The sequence below is a fragment of the Microcebus murinus genome, chromosome 11 (genome assembly GCF_040939455.1).
Source record: "Microcebus murinus isolate Inina chromosome 11, M.murinus_Inina_mat1.0, whole genome shotgun sequence".
In the NCBI taxonomy this organism is placed as follows: domain Eukaryota; kingdom Metazoa; phylum Chordata; class Mammalia; order Primates; family Cheirogaleidae; genus Microcebus; species Microcebus murinus.
The window spans coordinates 31,235,679-31,253,698 of NC_134114.1; the positions used below are offsets into that span (position 1 = coordinate 31,235,679).

Genomic DNA, 18,020 nt, shown 5'->3' on the forward strand with positions numbered 1-18,020 from the left:
CTGCCTCATTCCCTCCCGCTTCAGGTGTGGGAGCTGGGATTGATATCTTCCTAGTTTCCTGGTGCTGCTTCCATTGGATGACACTCTACGGTCCTATAAGTCTTGCAAAAACTCAGATGCCCTGAGGCTTAGGCCACCCAGTTATAATACCTTTACACCTCATAATTCTTCTCCTTTACCAATCCTCCAAGCATCATTTGTTGAAGATTTTGGCATCTGAATCACTTTCACTGCAGTGCCTGTGATCATTCTCAATGCCCTCAAAATCAGTGTGTGAGTGTAACAGCACAGGGAAACAGATCTAGCATCTTTGTAGTCTGAATTGGTACTACCTATCTGGGGTAATTTGAGGGGAATCAATGTTTCCTTTTTCTTAACACCTTCCCAATATACCTAACTCACTGTTTGAAACATCAAAGTCAAAATACAGGTCTTCTGATGTGTAGTTAAAATTTGCCCTGCAAAGTACAAGTGCATGAGAGCTAGAGCTGTTAATACCAGGTCTTAAGCACCTTAAAGCAAAGTAGTTTATCAAATGCTGATATTTAGGGTCACGGGTTACAATAAGCAGAGATGAGTGTTTTCAGAGCTTGAGGCACTGGTTGAGTGTGACACTGAAATGGAAACCTGAAGGCACAGATCACTGAAAAATGAGGCTGGGTAGATGCAGACTGGGTCTGCCTATCTCTCTCTCTCTCTCGCTCTCTCTCTTTTTTGACAATTTGACACATTTGAAGATATGCATTATTAGTTGAAAGTAAAAAATTCTTGGTTTGAAGCCCTCACATTTACCTTGCATCTTTAGCTCTAACAAAAATGATGTCTGTTTCTGTCTGGCTGAATACATATGGTTCCTTTTTCTTCTGGTAGCATTGTTTTTATAAGTGGATCAGTCAAGTTTTTGGGCCATGCTAGAAATTTAATGCATCTATAGTGCATGACTCTTATTTTTTCTTAATTTTTATTAGGTTTTTGTTATTTATAATTGAAAATTAAATTGTATGTATCCAGTTCATTAACTATAACATAGTGAATTAACTGTAAACATAATTTCGTTTTCTGAGGGCCATAGGTGAATCCTTGAAGATTTAAATAATAAATCTTTTGTATGCATTGGATATGTAGTGATTAAAATACCAGGACTTCATCAATACATTTCTGTATAAGCCTTTTCTTCACTGCAGTATGTGCTGTTGACTGCCACCTGACTTCTACCTATTAACTAAGAAGCTGTTCAATGCCTCAATGGCCTCTTAAACCCCAGTGTCCCTCTGCTGTGGCACAGGGATGAGTATTTGAGTAATGTTCTTAGCCACTCTGGCTGAGCAAAAGTCAATAGTGTTAGTCAAAAAAGGTTATATTGGCCGGGCGTGGTGGCTCACGCCTGTAATCCTAGCATTCTGGGAGGCCGAGGCGGGTGGATTGCTCAAGGTTGGAAGTTCGAAACCAGCCTGAGTGAGACCCTGTCTCTACTAAAAATAGAAAGAAATTAATTGACCAACTAAAAACATATATACAAAAAAAAAATTAGCCGGGCATGGTGGTGCATGCCTGTAGTCCCTGCTACTCGGGAGGCTGAGGCAGTAGGATCGCTTGAGCCCAGGAGATTGAGGTTGCTGTGAGCTAGGCTGACGCCACGGCACTCACTCTAGCCTGAGCAACAAAGTGAGATTCTGTCTCAAAAAAAAAAAAAAAAAAAGGTTATATTAATATACAGTGGGGTGAACACTTTTTTACCTCCAATTCGGAGCAGAAGATGGCTTCTCAACAAGAAGAGTTTAAAATTACCATCTTGCATATTATGCTATTTTTGTTGTTTAATGATTTCACTGTGTTCATGAAATTATTTTCACCTTGTACACTGAAACAATGTCAACTTTTATTCAAGGTTTTAACTTGACTATGGGACACTGAACAATAGAGGAATAAATCAAGGGATGCAAATAAAAAGCAATTTAATTTAATTTTATTCTCAGAGAGAAAGAAAGTACCATGAAATAGTCAAGTCATTTTTCTAACATTAATCACAAGGATAAAATTCTTATTGCATAGAGCATAACAAAAATTAAATCTATGCTCTAGTTTCATGTTATGGTAAGAGAAGGAATAGAAAAAGAGAAAAGGGAAGAGGCCAGAACATACATTTATCTAGAAAGATGGCAAAAATAGGCAAGCATACTTAATGGAAAATTCCATTTTATTGACAATTTGTTTCTGTCTGGGTGTGCTTCATTGCAACCACAATTACAATTTTATAACAATATTATTGTAACTCAGAGAAATATATAGAATACAAGAATATTGAATATAATATATATCTTATTCAATATATTGACTATATATATAAGCATATAAATATATATAGTATATATGTATGTATAGTTTGTGTATATGTATAATACATGTGAATATGCAGGGTAGTTCCAGTTTCCTATCACATCTCAACTCCCTTTCTTTTATTATATGTATCTGTTTATTTGTGTATCTCTATTATGTGTATCTCTATTTCTAGAGACAGAGACTGAGGGTGAGAATGTTTTAGTAGGAAGTGTAGCTTATCACTCTTCATTTTGGTTATGGGGCTTCAACTGTTGAAATGCTGGATGGTTGATTAAGGATTTGTCCAATTCTTTAACTGACCTGGTCTCTAGGGTTTAGAGGCTTTGTTCTGAATGCATGATGAGTATACTCAAGAGGGAAATTATTGCCTGGTCTATAGCAGCAGTGACCAGAATAATTTCATCTGAAAGGTGAGATGAAACCAAGTCAAGGGCCAGAGATTTCCCCCAACTACTTTTGCTCAGCATTAGTGTTGATGCCATTCCCAGTGGCAGAAGACATCAAATCCATCTTGCAAATGCTGCAAGTGGGAAGAATAACTGAAAGGAAACATGAGGGGTAGTGTGGAAGGCCCAGCACAGCCCAAATCTTTTAGATTTTAGTAAACTTGTGGGGTAAAAGTGTTTAAAGTCCTTCTTACTGAAAATCCTTCTGAAAGATATTTATCCCATCTCCTCTCAGATGTCCCTGAGGGACATCTGATCCCTTAGGATTTGGAAGACTCAGGACAATGGCATGAAGTGTTAGTGTTTGCCATAAGGAGATGTAAGAACAGAGGGACTGAAACTCTATTGATCCCAGGGCTTGCCTGAGGTCATATTTTTAAATAATCCCTTGTTCTTTTGTCTAAAAGTTTAGTGATGAAAAATTCTGATTTATTTGGGAGAATTGATGAGTTTGCTTTTGGTTACCATACAGTTACCTAACCTTGTTCTCCAGAGACACCTGCTAGACTATTCCAAGGACCTATGTCATTTTACACAGGAGCCTGCAATTAAATTTTTCCAGAGGTGTTTAAGTTGCAATAATAATTAATATTAGCACTTTAAGATAATACTTAAGAAACCAAGATGTTTGCCTTATATTGCTTTTTTACAGGCAAGCATAAAAATATCTGCTTTATATCTGAAGATACAAAGTTGTAACCTTTCCTCCCATGAAAGTGTTTTGCATTTGTTTTCAGGTTTCATCACCAGTAGGTGTACATCCAGCCCACATTAACTTAGTCCCTTGTTGAGTCCTCTAATTGTTCTTTCAGTTTAGACCAGGGGTCCTCAAACTACGACCCATGGGCCACATGCGGCCCGCCGAGGACATTTATCTGGCCCGCTGGGCGTTTTTGCTGCTGCTGCCTGTCCTGCTTAGTAGCCGACTTGTCCCGGGTCCACAGTGAGCATGTGTGGAATGTGTGCCGCACTCTACAACGGCCCTCCAATGGTCTGAGGGACAGTGAACTGGTCCTCTGTTTAAAAGGTTTGAGGACTCCTCTTTAGACACTTGGATTTTTGTTAAAATTATTAAAAGAAATATATTGCTATTGAATTGTTACAAATTATTGCTCTATAAAATTATCCCCTATACCAAATATCGATGCTTCTGTTCTTGTGCCAGTTCCAGGCTGATTTAACTATTATTGCTTATAGTAAAGCTTGAAGTCAGGAAGACTGATGCCTCCCAGTTTGTTCTTTTTACCTAAGACTGCTTTGCTTTGTGTTTTTCTGGTTCCATACAAAGTGAAGAATTATTTTTTCTAGATCTGTAAAGAATGATGGTGGTATTTTGATGGGGATTGCATTATATCTGTAGATCACTTTAGGTAATATTGACATTTTAACAATATTGATTCTACCAATCCATGAACAAGGTAGATTTTTCCATCTGTTTCCATCTTCTACAATTTCTTTTGTTAGCATTTCATAGTTCTCCTTGTATAAGTCTTTCATATCTTTCATTAAATATACTCCTAGATATTTAGTTTTCTTTGGGGCTATGGTAAAAAGTATTGTGTTTTTGATTTGAGTTTCAGCTTGATGGTTCTTGGCATATATGAATGCTTTTGATTTGTGTATAGTTAATTAAAATTTGGTATATGTTCACAATGGAACATTACTCAATTCTAAGAAACGACAGCAAGCTAGCACCGCTTATACTATCTTGGATTAAGCTTAAGCCCATTATCCAAAATGAGGCGACACAAGATCAGGAAAATGGGCTCCACATGTACTCACCATCAAGTTGGTACTGACTGATTAAAACTATGGTGCTCAAATGGTGGTAGTGTTCACCAGGGATTCAGGGATAGGGGGCATAGACCCACATCTTAGGGAAGTGGTGAGCATTGTGGAGGGGAAGGGGATACCTCTAACCCTTCCTAGGGAGAGGCAAAGATATAAAATGTAACCAAAATGTCAAAACAAACAAACAAAAAAACATTTATCGAGTGTCGGGCAGGTGGGGGGGGGATGGGTATTTACTTACATAATGAGTTCGATGAGCACCACCTGGGAGATGGACACGCTTGAAGCCCTGACTCGAGGGGGGAGTGGAGGCAAGGGCAATATATGTAACCTTAACAACATTTGTACCCCCATAATATGATGAAATTAAAAAAAAGAAAAGAAATAAAACAAAATTATCCCCTATAAATATGCTATATTATCTTTTAGAATTTAATGCCAGGACAAACTTTGTATCCCTTAAGGTATTGGCACGCATCTTCCTTTTTGGGTAACAACTACTATGTAGCTTATAATGTTTCCAGATGTCAGGAAATTCAAAGAAAAACATGATGCCCACTCTCAGAGATTAAGCACCCCTATTTTTCCTTCTTTTTGTCCTAATTTTTAATTTTTATTTTATTTATTTGAATATGTATGGTTCTGATTGTTCTTCATATCATGTTGGGAATAAAGTACGATCTAAATAAAGTCAAATAAAAATAATTAAAATGATAAGGTAAGAGAAAAATGTATTGCATGCCATCATACCAGTTAAAATAAGTGAGGGATGAGAAAAGCATACCTGAGCTCTTTAGTTCCTCCCTGCTGAACTGATAGAGGAGGTCATACACGCCCCCCAGGGAGCCAGAGGTGAAGTAGTGAGTCCCGAAGTCATCAAATATTCGGCTATACAAAGCAGAGTTGTATTCTAGAGGCAGATGGTTAAGTGCTTTCAAAAAAACATCAGAAAGCTGCAGATCTTTAGATTTCATTGTGAAGTTTAAGACTTTTATCACTTTATGGATCCTAATAAAATTAGAATCCTAAATGGAAAGAGAGAAAAGAGTAAAAAAAAAAAGCAAGATGATTTAAAAAGTAATGAAAACTTAAGGTATCAAGTATTTAAATGTCATTGATTTATTATTAGTTTTATTCCTATCATAGTATTATAACAATTTTAACCCTTTGTTGTGTGTTCTCACATACAAAATTATAATTTTCATTTTACTTTTCAGTGTGAATATTCAAAGTACTAAACAGAAAAGATTATCTCAATAAACTCTGTGACTAAGTCATATGTTCTCTACAAAAGAAGAGATCAATTACCAGAAAAGTCGATCTTTCTCTCTTGATTGTCAATTATGACTGCACTCCTACTGAGTTTTATTTAGAATGCTTGCTAATGCAAATGATTGGAAACGGATTGTGTAAATTTTCAACTGGAGGTTATGCAACTGAGATTCAAGTTGCACCTTTGTCACTAGTGGAAAAAAGCATTTCAATTCTAGACTTTAGTTGTCAAATGATAGGATGACAACTGTGTGCCAAATGACATTTCACACCTCCTTCAACTCCAAAATGCTATGATTATAAATTACTTATGGGGTGAAATTAAACAAAATTATTTATATTCTCTCTCCTCTACTCATATACAGAAATATATTTGTTTGTTTGCAAACTTATTTGTTTTATCATTTCTTGTTATGTCAGGTTAATTTAGGGTTAGGGGGTTGCTATTATGCTTAAAATCTTAATAGTTTGGATTGTCCTTCTACATAACCACTGAGGTTTATAAGTGTATCCATGTATACTGTTTTTTTTTAAGTTTATATACTTTATCTGATTGCTCAGTTTTAACAAATTATAGTGTTTGAGTAATAGTAACAGAATGAGGATGATATTTTAGCAAAATAACTTTATAGTAATGTAAATTATTAAATAGCCATCTTCTTATACACTATAATTATGGTAAAAAATGACTGCTAACACAAGAGAAAAAAAATCCCAAGTATTGAAAAAGAGTCATTATTCATCTTCCGTCTTCTCTTTCTTTTTCCTTCTCCAACCATCCCTCCTTCCTACTTTCTTGCCTTCAATACATTCATTGTGCAGCTACCTCAGATGCTGCAGAGAGAGAATTTAATAAAGCAAAGTCCGTGTCTTGTGAAACTTACATTTTAGTAAGTTTCCATTAATTCTATTTTTAGATTTAATACTTGAATTTTGTCATGGAATGATAGCTTTTGAAAGTTGGAGAGCCTCTGTGCTTTCATTGGTAAGTTATTTCCTGAGTATCTGAAATGCCTGTTCTCATAGGTTCAAAATTCCAGGTGCTTTAAAGACTAAATCATGGAAAATGCAAGTTAAATTTTGATAGCTCAAGTTACCACAAGCACTTCCACAGTGCTCTACTTCTAGTGCATGATGGCTAGAACTGGCTACTTTAGACTAAAAAGTTACATTACAACAGGTTATTAAACCATATATAATCTATTAATCTTTCAACAGTTTGTGAAGTCTGATCTTATTTTAATCATATTTTTGTGGTTTAAATTTTGTGAAGTATATCAGAAAAGCACTGAATCTTACAGTTAACTGATATTTTGTTTTGAAACAGACTATTTGCTCAACAAATGTCTACTTAGATCTGTGATTGACAAAATAAATACAGCATTAAGCTCTACTGAAGGGTTTGAATTGATTTTTCAAGTTTGTAGCATCTTGTTTTCACTACTTGAAGACTAAGACAGATTGCAGTAGCATTTTCTATTTAGAATAAGATTTCCTTAATTCTGTTCAGACATAATCAAAGACAATAGTCATGATGTTGGGTTGAACTATATGAGGCTGACAATTTTGTAAATCAAAAATGGTTGAATAATAGCAGTTTCATATGTTCCAACCTGATACTGTGAACAGCCCTAAATGTTTCCAATTTGAGGCAGATCAAAGAATTGCTGTTTATCTACAGATAAGGACTTTACAAATGTTCTCTAGTATGTTTGAAATATTTATGAAGCAGTTATGTGGAACAAGTCTTAATGTCAAGACTGATACTTATATCTATGTCTCTCATTCAAACATCTCCATTTCTCTCTCATCTTTGACTATATTTTAAAGCAGTTATGTCCAATCCTGGATACTATATCAGAGGGAGCTGAGGAGTTGATTATAAAAAAGGCCAGATCATCATATGCCAAACCCCAGATATTCTGAATCAGTAGATTAAGGGAAGGGCCTGAAGATGTATACTTTTACTACCTAGAAATTCTGATACTAACTTGTTTTATGAATATAATTTGGTAAGTTTGGAGGACACTATATGACTCACAGCCCACCCAAAACTAATGACATTTCATATTAATATTTTATCATTTTTGCATATTCATATCTTCAGAACCATATTCTTTCCATAGTTTGTTGAAGTTATGAATACATTTTAAAAATCAAGTAGTTGAAATGTAATGTAGTGGATAAGAACAGTGGACAAAAATCAGACCAACTGGTTTCAATTCCCAACTCTGGCATTTAGTCACTCTAAGATCACTGAAAGTCACCCAGCTTCTTGGACTTTAGTGTAGTGCCTGCCTGCCACATGGTAGGTATTTGATAAATGTTTATTGAATTAAAAATAAATGTATGGACTTCAATTTATTCATCTCCAAAATGATGTTAAAATATTTCCTCTGATTACATTTTAGGATTGTTTTAAGGATAAATGAAATGTTTAGAAAAGTTATCTATAAAGTACTGTAAGGTCTCATATTTATATAAAGGTATGAATGGATGAATAAATAAAAATAGGGGAGGCACTATGGTAAAGGCAGAAGGAACCATAATATGGTGCCCTCTCACTGCTGGTCACGTTGGCTCTGGCATTGGTGAAAAAAACCCTCCTCCTTTTGTCTCCCCCCTCTCAAGTTCTGTGATTCAGGGATCATTCTCCCCATGCATCTCTTGGGAAAGAGCAAATACTACTCAGAGTGGTGGTTGTTGGGAGGAATAGACTCTATTTTAGAAGACCTTTGCAAATTTCTAAAAATTTCTAATAGAAATCTGTCTCTTAAATAATTGAAGAGTGAGAAGACATATCCAAAGGATTTAACATGAAAATAATGGGAGAAGAGGGAGCATATGAAGAAAGATGGACAGATGAAGGTGTATCTTCACACATGGAATGAGTTCTGTAAGTTCCTTGCAGTATTAACAGGAAAAGCCCAATACTTAGACATACACTAAATTCTAAGCATAAAAGAAAATTACTGAAAATTTCCATACTCGAAAAACAAAATAAAAAAATCAACTTTGAGAGTGATTTTTCTTACACAACAATGAAAATTAGAAGACAGTAGAAAAACATCTACTGACTATCAAGAGAACAAGACTATGATACAACCAAGATTTTTTTTTAATCTTTATTGCTTAGGTAAAAGGTAGGCAATTTAAATATGTAAGGATTTAGGGAATTTACCTGGCATGTGTCCTATCTGAGGAAAATACTACAGAAAATGACCACAATGAATGAGAACAAGAATCTCAAAAAAGGAAAGATGAAAGGAATAGAAATGCTGATGGGTATGTGTATGCTTGTGTTTGTGTGACATACATATACATATATAAAATATAGACTATGAACTTGGAAATTACAAGTGTTATGTGAGGAATCTTAAAAAGTAGAGAACAGTCATAATAAAATATTAATATGAACTAACATATAGACTACAAAAACAAATATAAAACAACCTCTGGGCAAAGCTTGAAACACAAAGGTCTTTGACAATATCACTAGAACTGGTGTTGGGAGCTCATGATGGGCAAGTAGAGAAGCAAATGTGTTCTCGAGGACATAGTGGGGACAGTATGTGAGGAATGGGTAAGTACAACATCTTTTGGGGGCTATAGATATCATTTCATTGGCAAAAGAAAAATATAGATTTAATTATCCTTAACTAGAGAAAGGTTACTACAAGCAATACTTAAAAGTATGCCAGAACTTCTGAAATGACTAAAATGACAAAAGAGAGTAGATAGAAATGTGATGAAAACAGCAAATGTAAGGAAACAGGAAACAGCAACAAAGTGAAATGAGTAAGAAAAATAAAAGATGTAAGACATAAAATCAAGCATTTCGGTGAGTATGCTAAAGGTAACTTGGCTAAGTTTCCCTGGCAAAGGCCTGAGATTATCAGATTATATAAAAAGACAGAGTCCTATTACATGTGGTTTATAAGAAACACACCTAAATCAGTATGACAAAGAAAAGTGAAAATAAAAAGAATGTAACAATGACACAGTCAAATCATGCAAAAAGAAAGCATCAGGCCGGGCGCTGTGGCTCACGCCTGTAATCCTAGCTCTTGGGAGGCCGAGGCGGGCGGATTGCTCAAGGTCAGGAGTTCAAAACCAGCCTGAGCAAGAGCGAGACCCCGTCTCTACTATAAATAGAAAGAAATTAATTGGCCAACTGATATATATATAAAAAAATTAGCCGGGCATGGTGGCGCATGCCTGTAGTCCCAGCTACCCGGGAGGCTGAGGCAGAAGGATCACTCGAGCCCAGGAGTTTGAGGTTGCTGTGAGCTAGGCTGACGCCACGGCACTCACTCTAGCCTGGGCAACAAAGTGAGACTCTGTCTCAAAAAAAAAAAAAAAAAAAAAAAAAAAAGAAAGCATCAATTTACATATCATCTCTATAACTTTTGAAGTAGGATATAAGAAAAGAAAAGTAAAACTATTTAAATCTGTGTTAGAAATCCTGATATAATATCAAAACTCTTTCCTTCTTGTTTCATGATTGCTGGAATTGGTTTTAATTTTCAAGAAAGAATAAAAAATATTGGGAACCATTTTTATTACCTTTTTGTGGGAAACCTGAATGGCTTCTTTGAAGGCAGAATTATGGTTGACACTTTGACTTTTCTTTGAGGAAAAAAAAATTGGTACCCTAAAAGAGTTATGATCTCCCCTTGAAGATGAGGCTTGTTGATTTTCATTCTGTTCAAGAGAAGTTAAATCCCTGTAGAAATCTGTTTCCAAATCATCTTCTTCAGTTTGTACCTGGAGAAAAATCCGTATGAAATAAAACACAATTTAGGAAATAGTGGAGCAACTTGTGAATATCTAGTGCAATGAACACTCATTCACTTATGCTTCAGTATATGCTTATGAGGATGCATTTTACTAGAGAACAAAGAATAATGTTAGTCCCTGCACTCGGGGAGTTAATTGTTTAGTTAGGAAAAGAGATAATCACAAACACTTAATTCAAAATGGTAAGTGCTGTGCTGCCAATGGGATCCCATAGATAAATATGAGACTCAGAAAGACGATACCAGGAAAGTCTTCCTTAAGAAAATGATACCTAAGCTGAGATTTAACTGGATGATAAGCAATGGGAGCTATTTTTAGTCTGCCTGTGATTTTAATGCAGTGTGCAACCTAATTTAAGGTGCCTTTTAGAAAACAGATGCTTAGAAAAGGGGAGGGCAGACGCTGTTTGATCCTGCCCTAGTCCCATCTCCACTCCCTTAGTATGATTGAAGTCCTGGGCTTTAGTCCTTTACTGGCCTCATCTGTGAGAAAGAGGATAAATAATTGAGTGGTTCTGCATGGTGGATGGTTGATAGTTTTCATCAACTCCATCTGGAAAGAAGAGAAAAAACTGCCAGTGGGACTTGACTTAAGCTGTGAGTAGAGCAGGGTATTTCCCAAGAACAAGTCAAACCCTGTTATGGTTATGATGTAAGAAGAGAACAATGGATGAATTTAATAAAGTAGCAAAGTAAATTGATTGATGAGTGTAGTAGGTCCTCGACTAACATCTTCGTTCAACATTGTTTCCTTATAACACTGACGAGAAAAAATTGATTCCCGCTGAGGCACTGTCTATGTCGAGGTTTTACACTCTCCCTATGTTTGAGTGGGTTTTCTCTGGGTACTCAGGTTTCCTCTCACATCCCAAATCTGTGCACAGTGGTTTCAGCCTGAATGTGGGTCTGAGTGTAAATGTATCCTGTGATGGGATGGCATCCTGTCCAGGACTCGTGCCCACTCTGGCCCTGAGTTGCCGGGACAGGCTCCAGCCTATGACCCTGAACTGAAGTGAGCAGGTTGAAAAATGAATGGATGAATAAATACAAATTATCATAAAATAAAAATTTGTAAAGTATACAATTATCATAGAAATGCACAGCAATAAATGATGTAGTACGGAAGTGCTCAGTGAAGCTGCCGTATTTGTCATTGTCTGGTTTTGAATTGTGTATTGGTAGGAGATACTCTGTACAATTTTCACTTTGCAAACATTTATTCTTTGATTTAACCCACCACTGCTATGATGGTTGTCACTCACTCATCCACCAAAAATTGGGTAAATCATTCTCTTCACTTGTTTTTATTAATCTTTCTTCAATGTATGTACAGCTCACATTTATTTTCATGTTTAACATTAGAAGTGTTTTGTTCTTTATTTAGAAGTTTAATTATGGTTTTGTGACCAGAAATATCCCATAGGAACTTAATTCCTGTTTATGTCAATTAGCCTTTGGTAAAATTGATTTTGCTATATGTTGTTTTGCTTGAAGTCATAGTTTCCAAGAACCTATTGATGATGTTAAATGAGGACTTGCTATACTTCTTTGTGTTAAAGATGCTTTTCTGGTTTGGAATGGAAAGATCTCTTGTTATTTTAAAAATACTCAATATTCAAATGTACTATGAGACAAACTATTTCACCATTAAATAGCTGACACAATTAGCTAAGAAAAGACACAATTATTCAGCTGCAGACTGTTGCTCAACAGTAAAATAAAGTCAAAAGTGCAGTGTTACTTTCTGATAATGCAGTGCATGCAAGTAGTGTTTAAAATGTTCATGATATGAAGCTCTTTAGTTAATAACAAAACAATACAACTGTATTTAAACATAGGTGCTTACATTTCTTTAGAATTTCCTTTAAAAACTCAGACTACGAATATTTGTTTTATGCATTAGTTCTCATACACGCAGAGACATGTCATCACAAGAAAACAATGTTAGCGTGTAAGGAAGAGGGCCCGAGCACCTGACTATATATCAGCTGGGTGGGAGAGCAGGTTTATGGGTTACCAGTGGTGAAAAATTAAATTAGACTGTGAAACTGGGGCCAGGCCTTGCATGTCCTTCTAAAGTATTTGGATTTAATTCTAAAGGCAAGATTTTGTATATAATAAGTTCTTAATCAATATTAATTTTTTTTTTTTTTTTTTTTTGAGACAGAGTCTCGCTTTGTTGCCCAGGCTAGAGTGAGTGCCGTGGCGTCAGCCTTAGCTCACAGCAACCTCAAACTCCTGGGCTCGAGTGATCCTTCTGCCTCAGCCTCCCGGGTAGCTGGGACTACAGGCATGCGCCACCATGCCCGGCTAATTTTATATATATATCAGTTGGCCAATTAATTTCTTTCTATTTATAGTAGAGACGGGGTCTCGCTCTTGCTCAGGCTGGTTTTGAACTCCTGACCTTGAGCAATCCGCCCGCCTCGGCCTCCCAAGAGCTAGGATTACAGGCGTGAGCCACAGCGCCCGGCCTAATCAATATTAATTTAATGAATAAAAATTCAGAGTGTCATTATCACATTTGTTTTGCAAATGGTCATTGAATGGTGAGAAACTGGTCAATTTGAAAGATATTTAGGAGGTAAATCTACAGGAGTTGTTGGCCAAGTAGATGTTGGGGAGAGAGAAGGGGAGAAGGGGAGTAGAGGGTGATGGAAATGCTAGTCTGTGAAAGGAAATATGGCAATCCAAGGCAACTTTTGAAAGAGGAAGATGAGTTCTTCTAGTGATACATAAGGAACAGCAAGTAGGCTCTGTTGAACACCATTTTCCTAGACTTTCCCAGGAAGAGAAATTGCCCAGAGACTGGGGGAAAAGTTTGATTCCCTATTTTACACATTATTTCTGAGCTCATCCTGACTATCTGTGGATCTGGTGGGGTGATGACCCCCTGGGGGCTCAATATGCATGCATTAACACTTTTAATTTTGTGTTTGAAGAAAGAAGGAGGTGGGTTTGTTGGGAGAGGCAGGAGAGAGTTGAGAGAATGGAGACATGAGAGAATGGAGTTGGGGAATGGAGACATCTAGTTTCCTTTGGTGTGAGGGTTAGAGACGGAACCTAAAATGGATTTCATACGAGTTTAGGGAAGAATTGAGGGATTGCAGAGCTATTAAGGTGCTTGCAGGCTTTGGGATGCAGCAAGAGGCAGAGTCTGGGTAGGTCAGTAAATCGGTAAGAAGAGTTTAGTGGTAGTAGCCACACTCTGAGTTTGCTAGTGACAGCAAATGCTTAGTAGACAGCCAGTAGCAAAGCAGTAGCACTGAGGAAAAGAGGGGAGGATTCTAGAGTAATTGATATAACTCTGGGGACTGGTACAAGGATCTTAAGGTTACTGAGCTCTGCATTTAGCAGTTGGGGAATCTGTAAGAGGCATAATTCTGGTGTTACTGCTAATGTGACCTCATTTTAAAGTTCTCATATGAAACACACAATATTGAGGAGACTAAAACACACACACAAACACAAGAGGCACCAGTCATATATAACACATTAATTGCAGAGATGAAGTAATGACTAAGGACTTGTTGACCTGATGGACTTCTTGACCTCCCTCCACAACTCTCTTCTCATCTCCGTAAAACACATTCAAGTCAGGCACCCAACTGCTGGATAGGCCTATGCCTTGAGCAGAATATAGCTCAAATGCATCCTTATACTATGCACCATAGATCTCACAATTGGGTTTGTTTTTATAACCAAGTACCACCTTGTTTTATATTTTTTCAAGAGACTAGAGTCTAACTTCAGGATCATAGTTTCTGTGATTGGTTTCCCACTGCCTGCCACCAAAGGCACCAATGCTGACCAGCTCCTGACTCACACTTGTGTTAGTCATTACCTGGTTTACAACTTCTCTCTACTTTTGGGAACATAGCAAACTTGTATTTCCTTACTCCTTTTGGCCAATGAAATGTGAATGTAAATGATATCTGTCATTTTAAGAGTTGATGGGCAATATGTCACTTTTTTTAGTGGGGGGGACTTGATCATGGAAGGATGTGTCAAGATAAAACCTCATAAGTCCCTGGGTTTCTGAGTGACTACTATAAGTAGAGTCCTTGTTAACTTTCACTGGATACGCTGTATGAGTAAACTGTTTTAAGACACTGACATCTCAGAATTTTTATTGTGGTGTAACCTAACCTATCCTTATTGATAGTCTTCTACTTGGTGTCTGTTCCATCACCTGTCCTGTAGTTTTTCTATGGTCTTCTATTCTAATTCCGATCTCAAAGGCTCCCTTCATGAGCCTCTCTAATCTTTGTGTACCAACCAATCCATTATTTGATCTGTCTTATCTGCCTTGATAAGCTCCATTACTATAGAAGAAGGGAAGTCAGATGCCTGCTGAATTTCTCCTCCTCTGTTGTTTTCTATAAGGTATAGCTCCTGCTAAAGGCATGAATAAAGTAATATAGTAATTAGTAATAGTAAAGTAATATAGAAACTAAAGTAATATAGAGATCACTGAAAAGTAAACCAACAGCTTGTGACCTTGAGTTTCATCATTTCTACATCTTTGAAGAAATATCACTATGATCTTCTTCAGTATTTGACTATTACCTAAAATTCAATGACATATAAAGAATAGCTCAGGTAGGTTGTTAAGGTTAGACAAGTTTTAGAGCTGATATATATTGATAATGAAATGAGTGTACTTTAATCTGAACAAGGATTTTCTGGCTGTATTTCCTCAAGTAACTTGCCATCCAGGCTTGCATTACCAAGTTATGTGGGTGAACCTAGCCATCTCTTGGTAAATGTTTAACCAGCTCCCTGGGAGGGGAAAAAAAGCCCTGATTTACTAAAACATTTTCCTTTTCCATGGTGTGTATATTCCTACTATGGCTGATTTTAACCTACCTTTGGGGTGCCCTGAATTCAAAGTTGGGAAGAGATGCACAGTAGCAAATCACAGAGCATTTTGATGATATAGATACAATAAATATAATATAAATAAACTCAAGAGGTCAAATAATGATACAATGTAGCAAAATAATTGACAAGTGATAAATTTTGAGTAATTATAGCCTGTATTTTAACATATTTACTTGTAAGATCATATATTTAATATTGGCTATATTTGACAATCAAATTACAAAATTCCTGAAAATTTAGCAACTGGCTCTGTGAGCTGGAAGAGCAGGCTTCAGCACATCACTAGACAGAGGATACCTTTTAAATGATAGCTTATGAAAGGTGCTAAGCACAGGTGTTAATGTCTTTCTTGATATGACTATCAAGGTCTCCCCTGGCATAGCAACCCTGGACTATAGGAGCCAGGAGCCAGAACTTCTAATTCTTCTGTGCCATTTACTTTCTACATAACTCTTGAGAAAGTTCAATGTCAATTAGCCTAAATTTCCAATTAGTAAAATGGATATAAACAATTTACCTTTATGGGGAGGTGTTTATGGGAATCAAGTATGACAATACATGAAGTACTTTGAAAACTCTAAATTAGCATATAAGTAGAAAGTGTTATCTAAGCCCAAATTTTCCCTAATCTCATATACTTTGTATAATTTACTTGTAAAACTGCATGAAATAGATGCTTGCTGAGAATATAGGCAGTATAGTGTTGGGACATTATTGTATTTTGAAAGTAAGCTTGTGGGTTTGTTGGTTAGAAGCTACAAGGCAACCTCTGACAGAACAATATTATATGTAAAAATTCAGGTTTTAGCTCTATCTACAAAGCTTTTTCAATACAATGTATTTTAAGTTCCATAAGTCTCCCTAGAGGAGTTGAATTTGGCAGTTGGACTCTAAAGGCATTCCCCATTTACTATTATATATTAAATGGTTTCAAATTGAATGTATCAAATTGGAAAATTCCTATATTTATATGTCTATAAAAGTCTTTTTAAAGGAAGAGTTAAATGACTTCTTGCTGAACTCATACTACCCATAAAATTGTTCTGAGAAATGATTAGACCTTATGAAATTAAAATTCAAATCTGCATGAATGGATGTCACCATTAAAATCATGTACTTCCTATTTATTGTATCACAAATTAAAAGAAGTTGAATGCTCACTTTGGTACAGCAAATACTGAGCATTCATCATGTGTAAGGTACTATGGTAGATTCTGGAAATAGGTAGTATGCTCATTACCACTTAGGAAAACAGACAAAAAACTCCAAACCAACAAATAAAATAGAGAGTAAGGTAAGCAGAACTATCTCATTATGCTTAGTCTTATTGTGATTTTTTTCCCTATGATTGTGGTACGTTTTTATTTATTTATTTATTTATTTCAGCATATTATGGGGGTACAGATTTTAAGGTTTCAATAAATGCCCTTTCCTGTGGTACTTTTTTAATGTCTAAATTTCACAGTTATCTATGAGAACTAGCTATGGTAGGAAAAAATTCTGAATAATTCAAACAATTTATCTGTATGGGGATATGTTAGAGCTGACTATTCACTGGAGAAAGCATGAACTCAAATCAGGGAAACCTGGGTCTGAACCTCGAATTCACTTCTTACTAGTTGTTTGACTGGGGCAGATTAGTTAGCCTAGTTTTTTTCACATGTAAATTGATGATAACACTGACATCATTGGATTGTGGACAGATGAAATACAAATACATAAGAGGTGATTAAAATGTTCACTACCTTTGCATTCACTATCTTTTCATTCATCACTAATTTTTAATGAGAAATTTAGCTTATAATCACCATTGGCATTGGAGCTGCCACCACGATAGGCTGTCATACCTCAAAGCTGACATTTTCCAGATTGGCTGGAACACGATATGGATTACTCGCTCTACTGCTTTTGACAGTTTTACATATTCCTCCAGTGAAAGAGTTATCAAGGACTTCTCCTCTGGGCTCTCCTGCCAGAAAATGAAACCTAGAAACAAAGTAATTTTCAAGAATTCAATAGATGTAGAGCAATATTTAAAATTTACCTTATATATGTGAAAGAAATTCCTCTTCTAGACATTTTTGACTCATGACAAATGACTTGAAGGAAAGTCAATGTTTTTCTAGTCCATGGTGAAGCATCCAAAGAGGGCTGGAAGCCAAAACTCAGCCCTGCTGAGTTTCTATAAGGTTCTATAAGATTTTCCTATTCCACTTAATTGGTCTAGGCTTTTAGCATAAAATAAAATTTGGGTTTATAATTTTTTCATGACCTATAAATTCAGTGCAAACTTTGAAAGCAGATTGTGGAATAAATTATTATATAATAAATGCTATTCTGGGCTCACTCCCTTCTGAGTAGAATCCTGACAGAGAATTAATAATGAAATAATAATAGCAATATTTTAATGGAATTACAATAACATTATTGCTTTTATTAATAAATGTGATTATAATACTTACCATCTATTTTATTTAACAAATGTTTG

At 36.0% G+C, this 18,020-nt stretch overlaps 1 protein-coding gene across 2 annotated transcripts in view; it reads right to left on the reverse strand.

The window, feature by feature from the left end:
* C6 (complement C6) overlaps nucleotides 1-18,020 on the reverse strand; it is a 71,149-nt gene that overhangs the window by 30,797 nt on the left and 22,332 nt on the right. For both annotated transcript variants that reach the window (XM_012777779.3, XM_012777778.3), the window contains 3 exons: nucleotides 17,380-17,518; nucleotides 10,416-10,616; nucleotides 5,362-5,602 (listed from right to left, as the gene is read on the reverse strand). In XM_012777779.3, coding sequence (XP_012633233.2) covers nucleotides 5,362-5,602; nucleotides 10,416-10,616; nucleotides 17,380-17,518 — 581 coding nt within the window. The remainder of the gene's footprint in view (nucleotides 1-5,361; nucleotides 5,603-10,415; nucleotides 10,617-17,379; nucleotides 17,519-18,020) is intronic.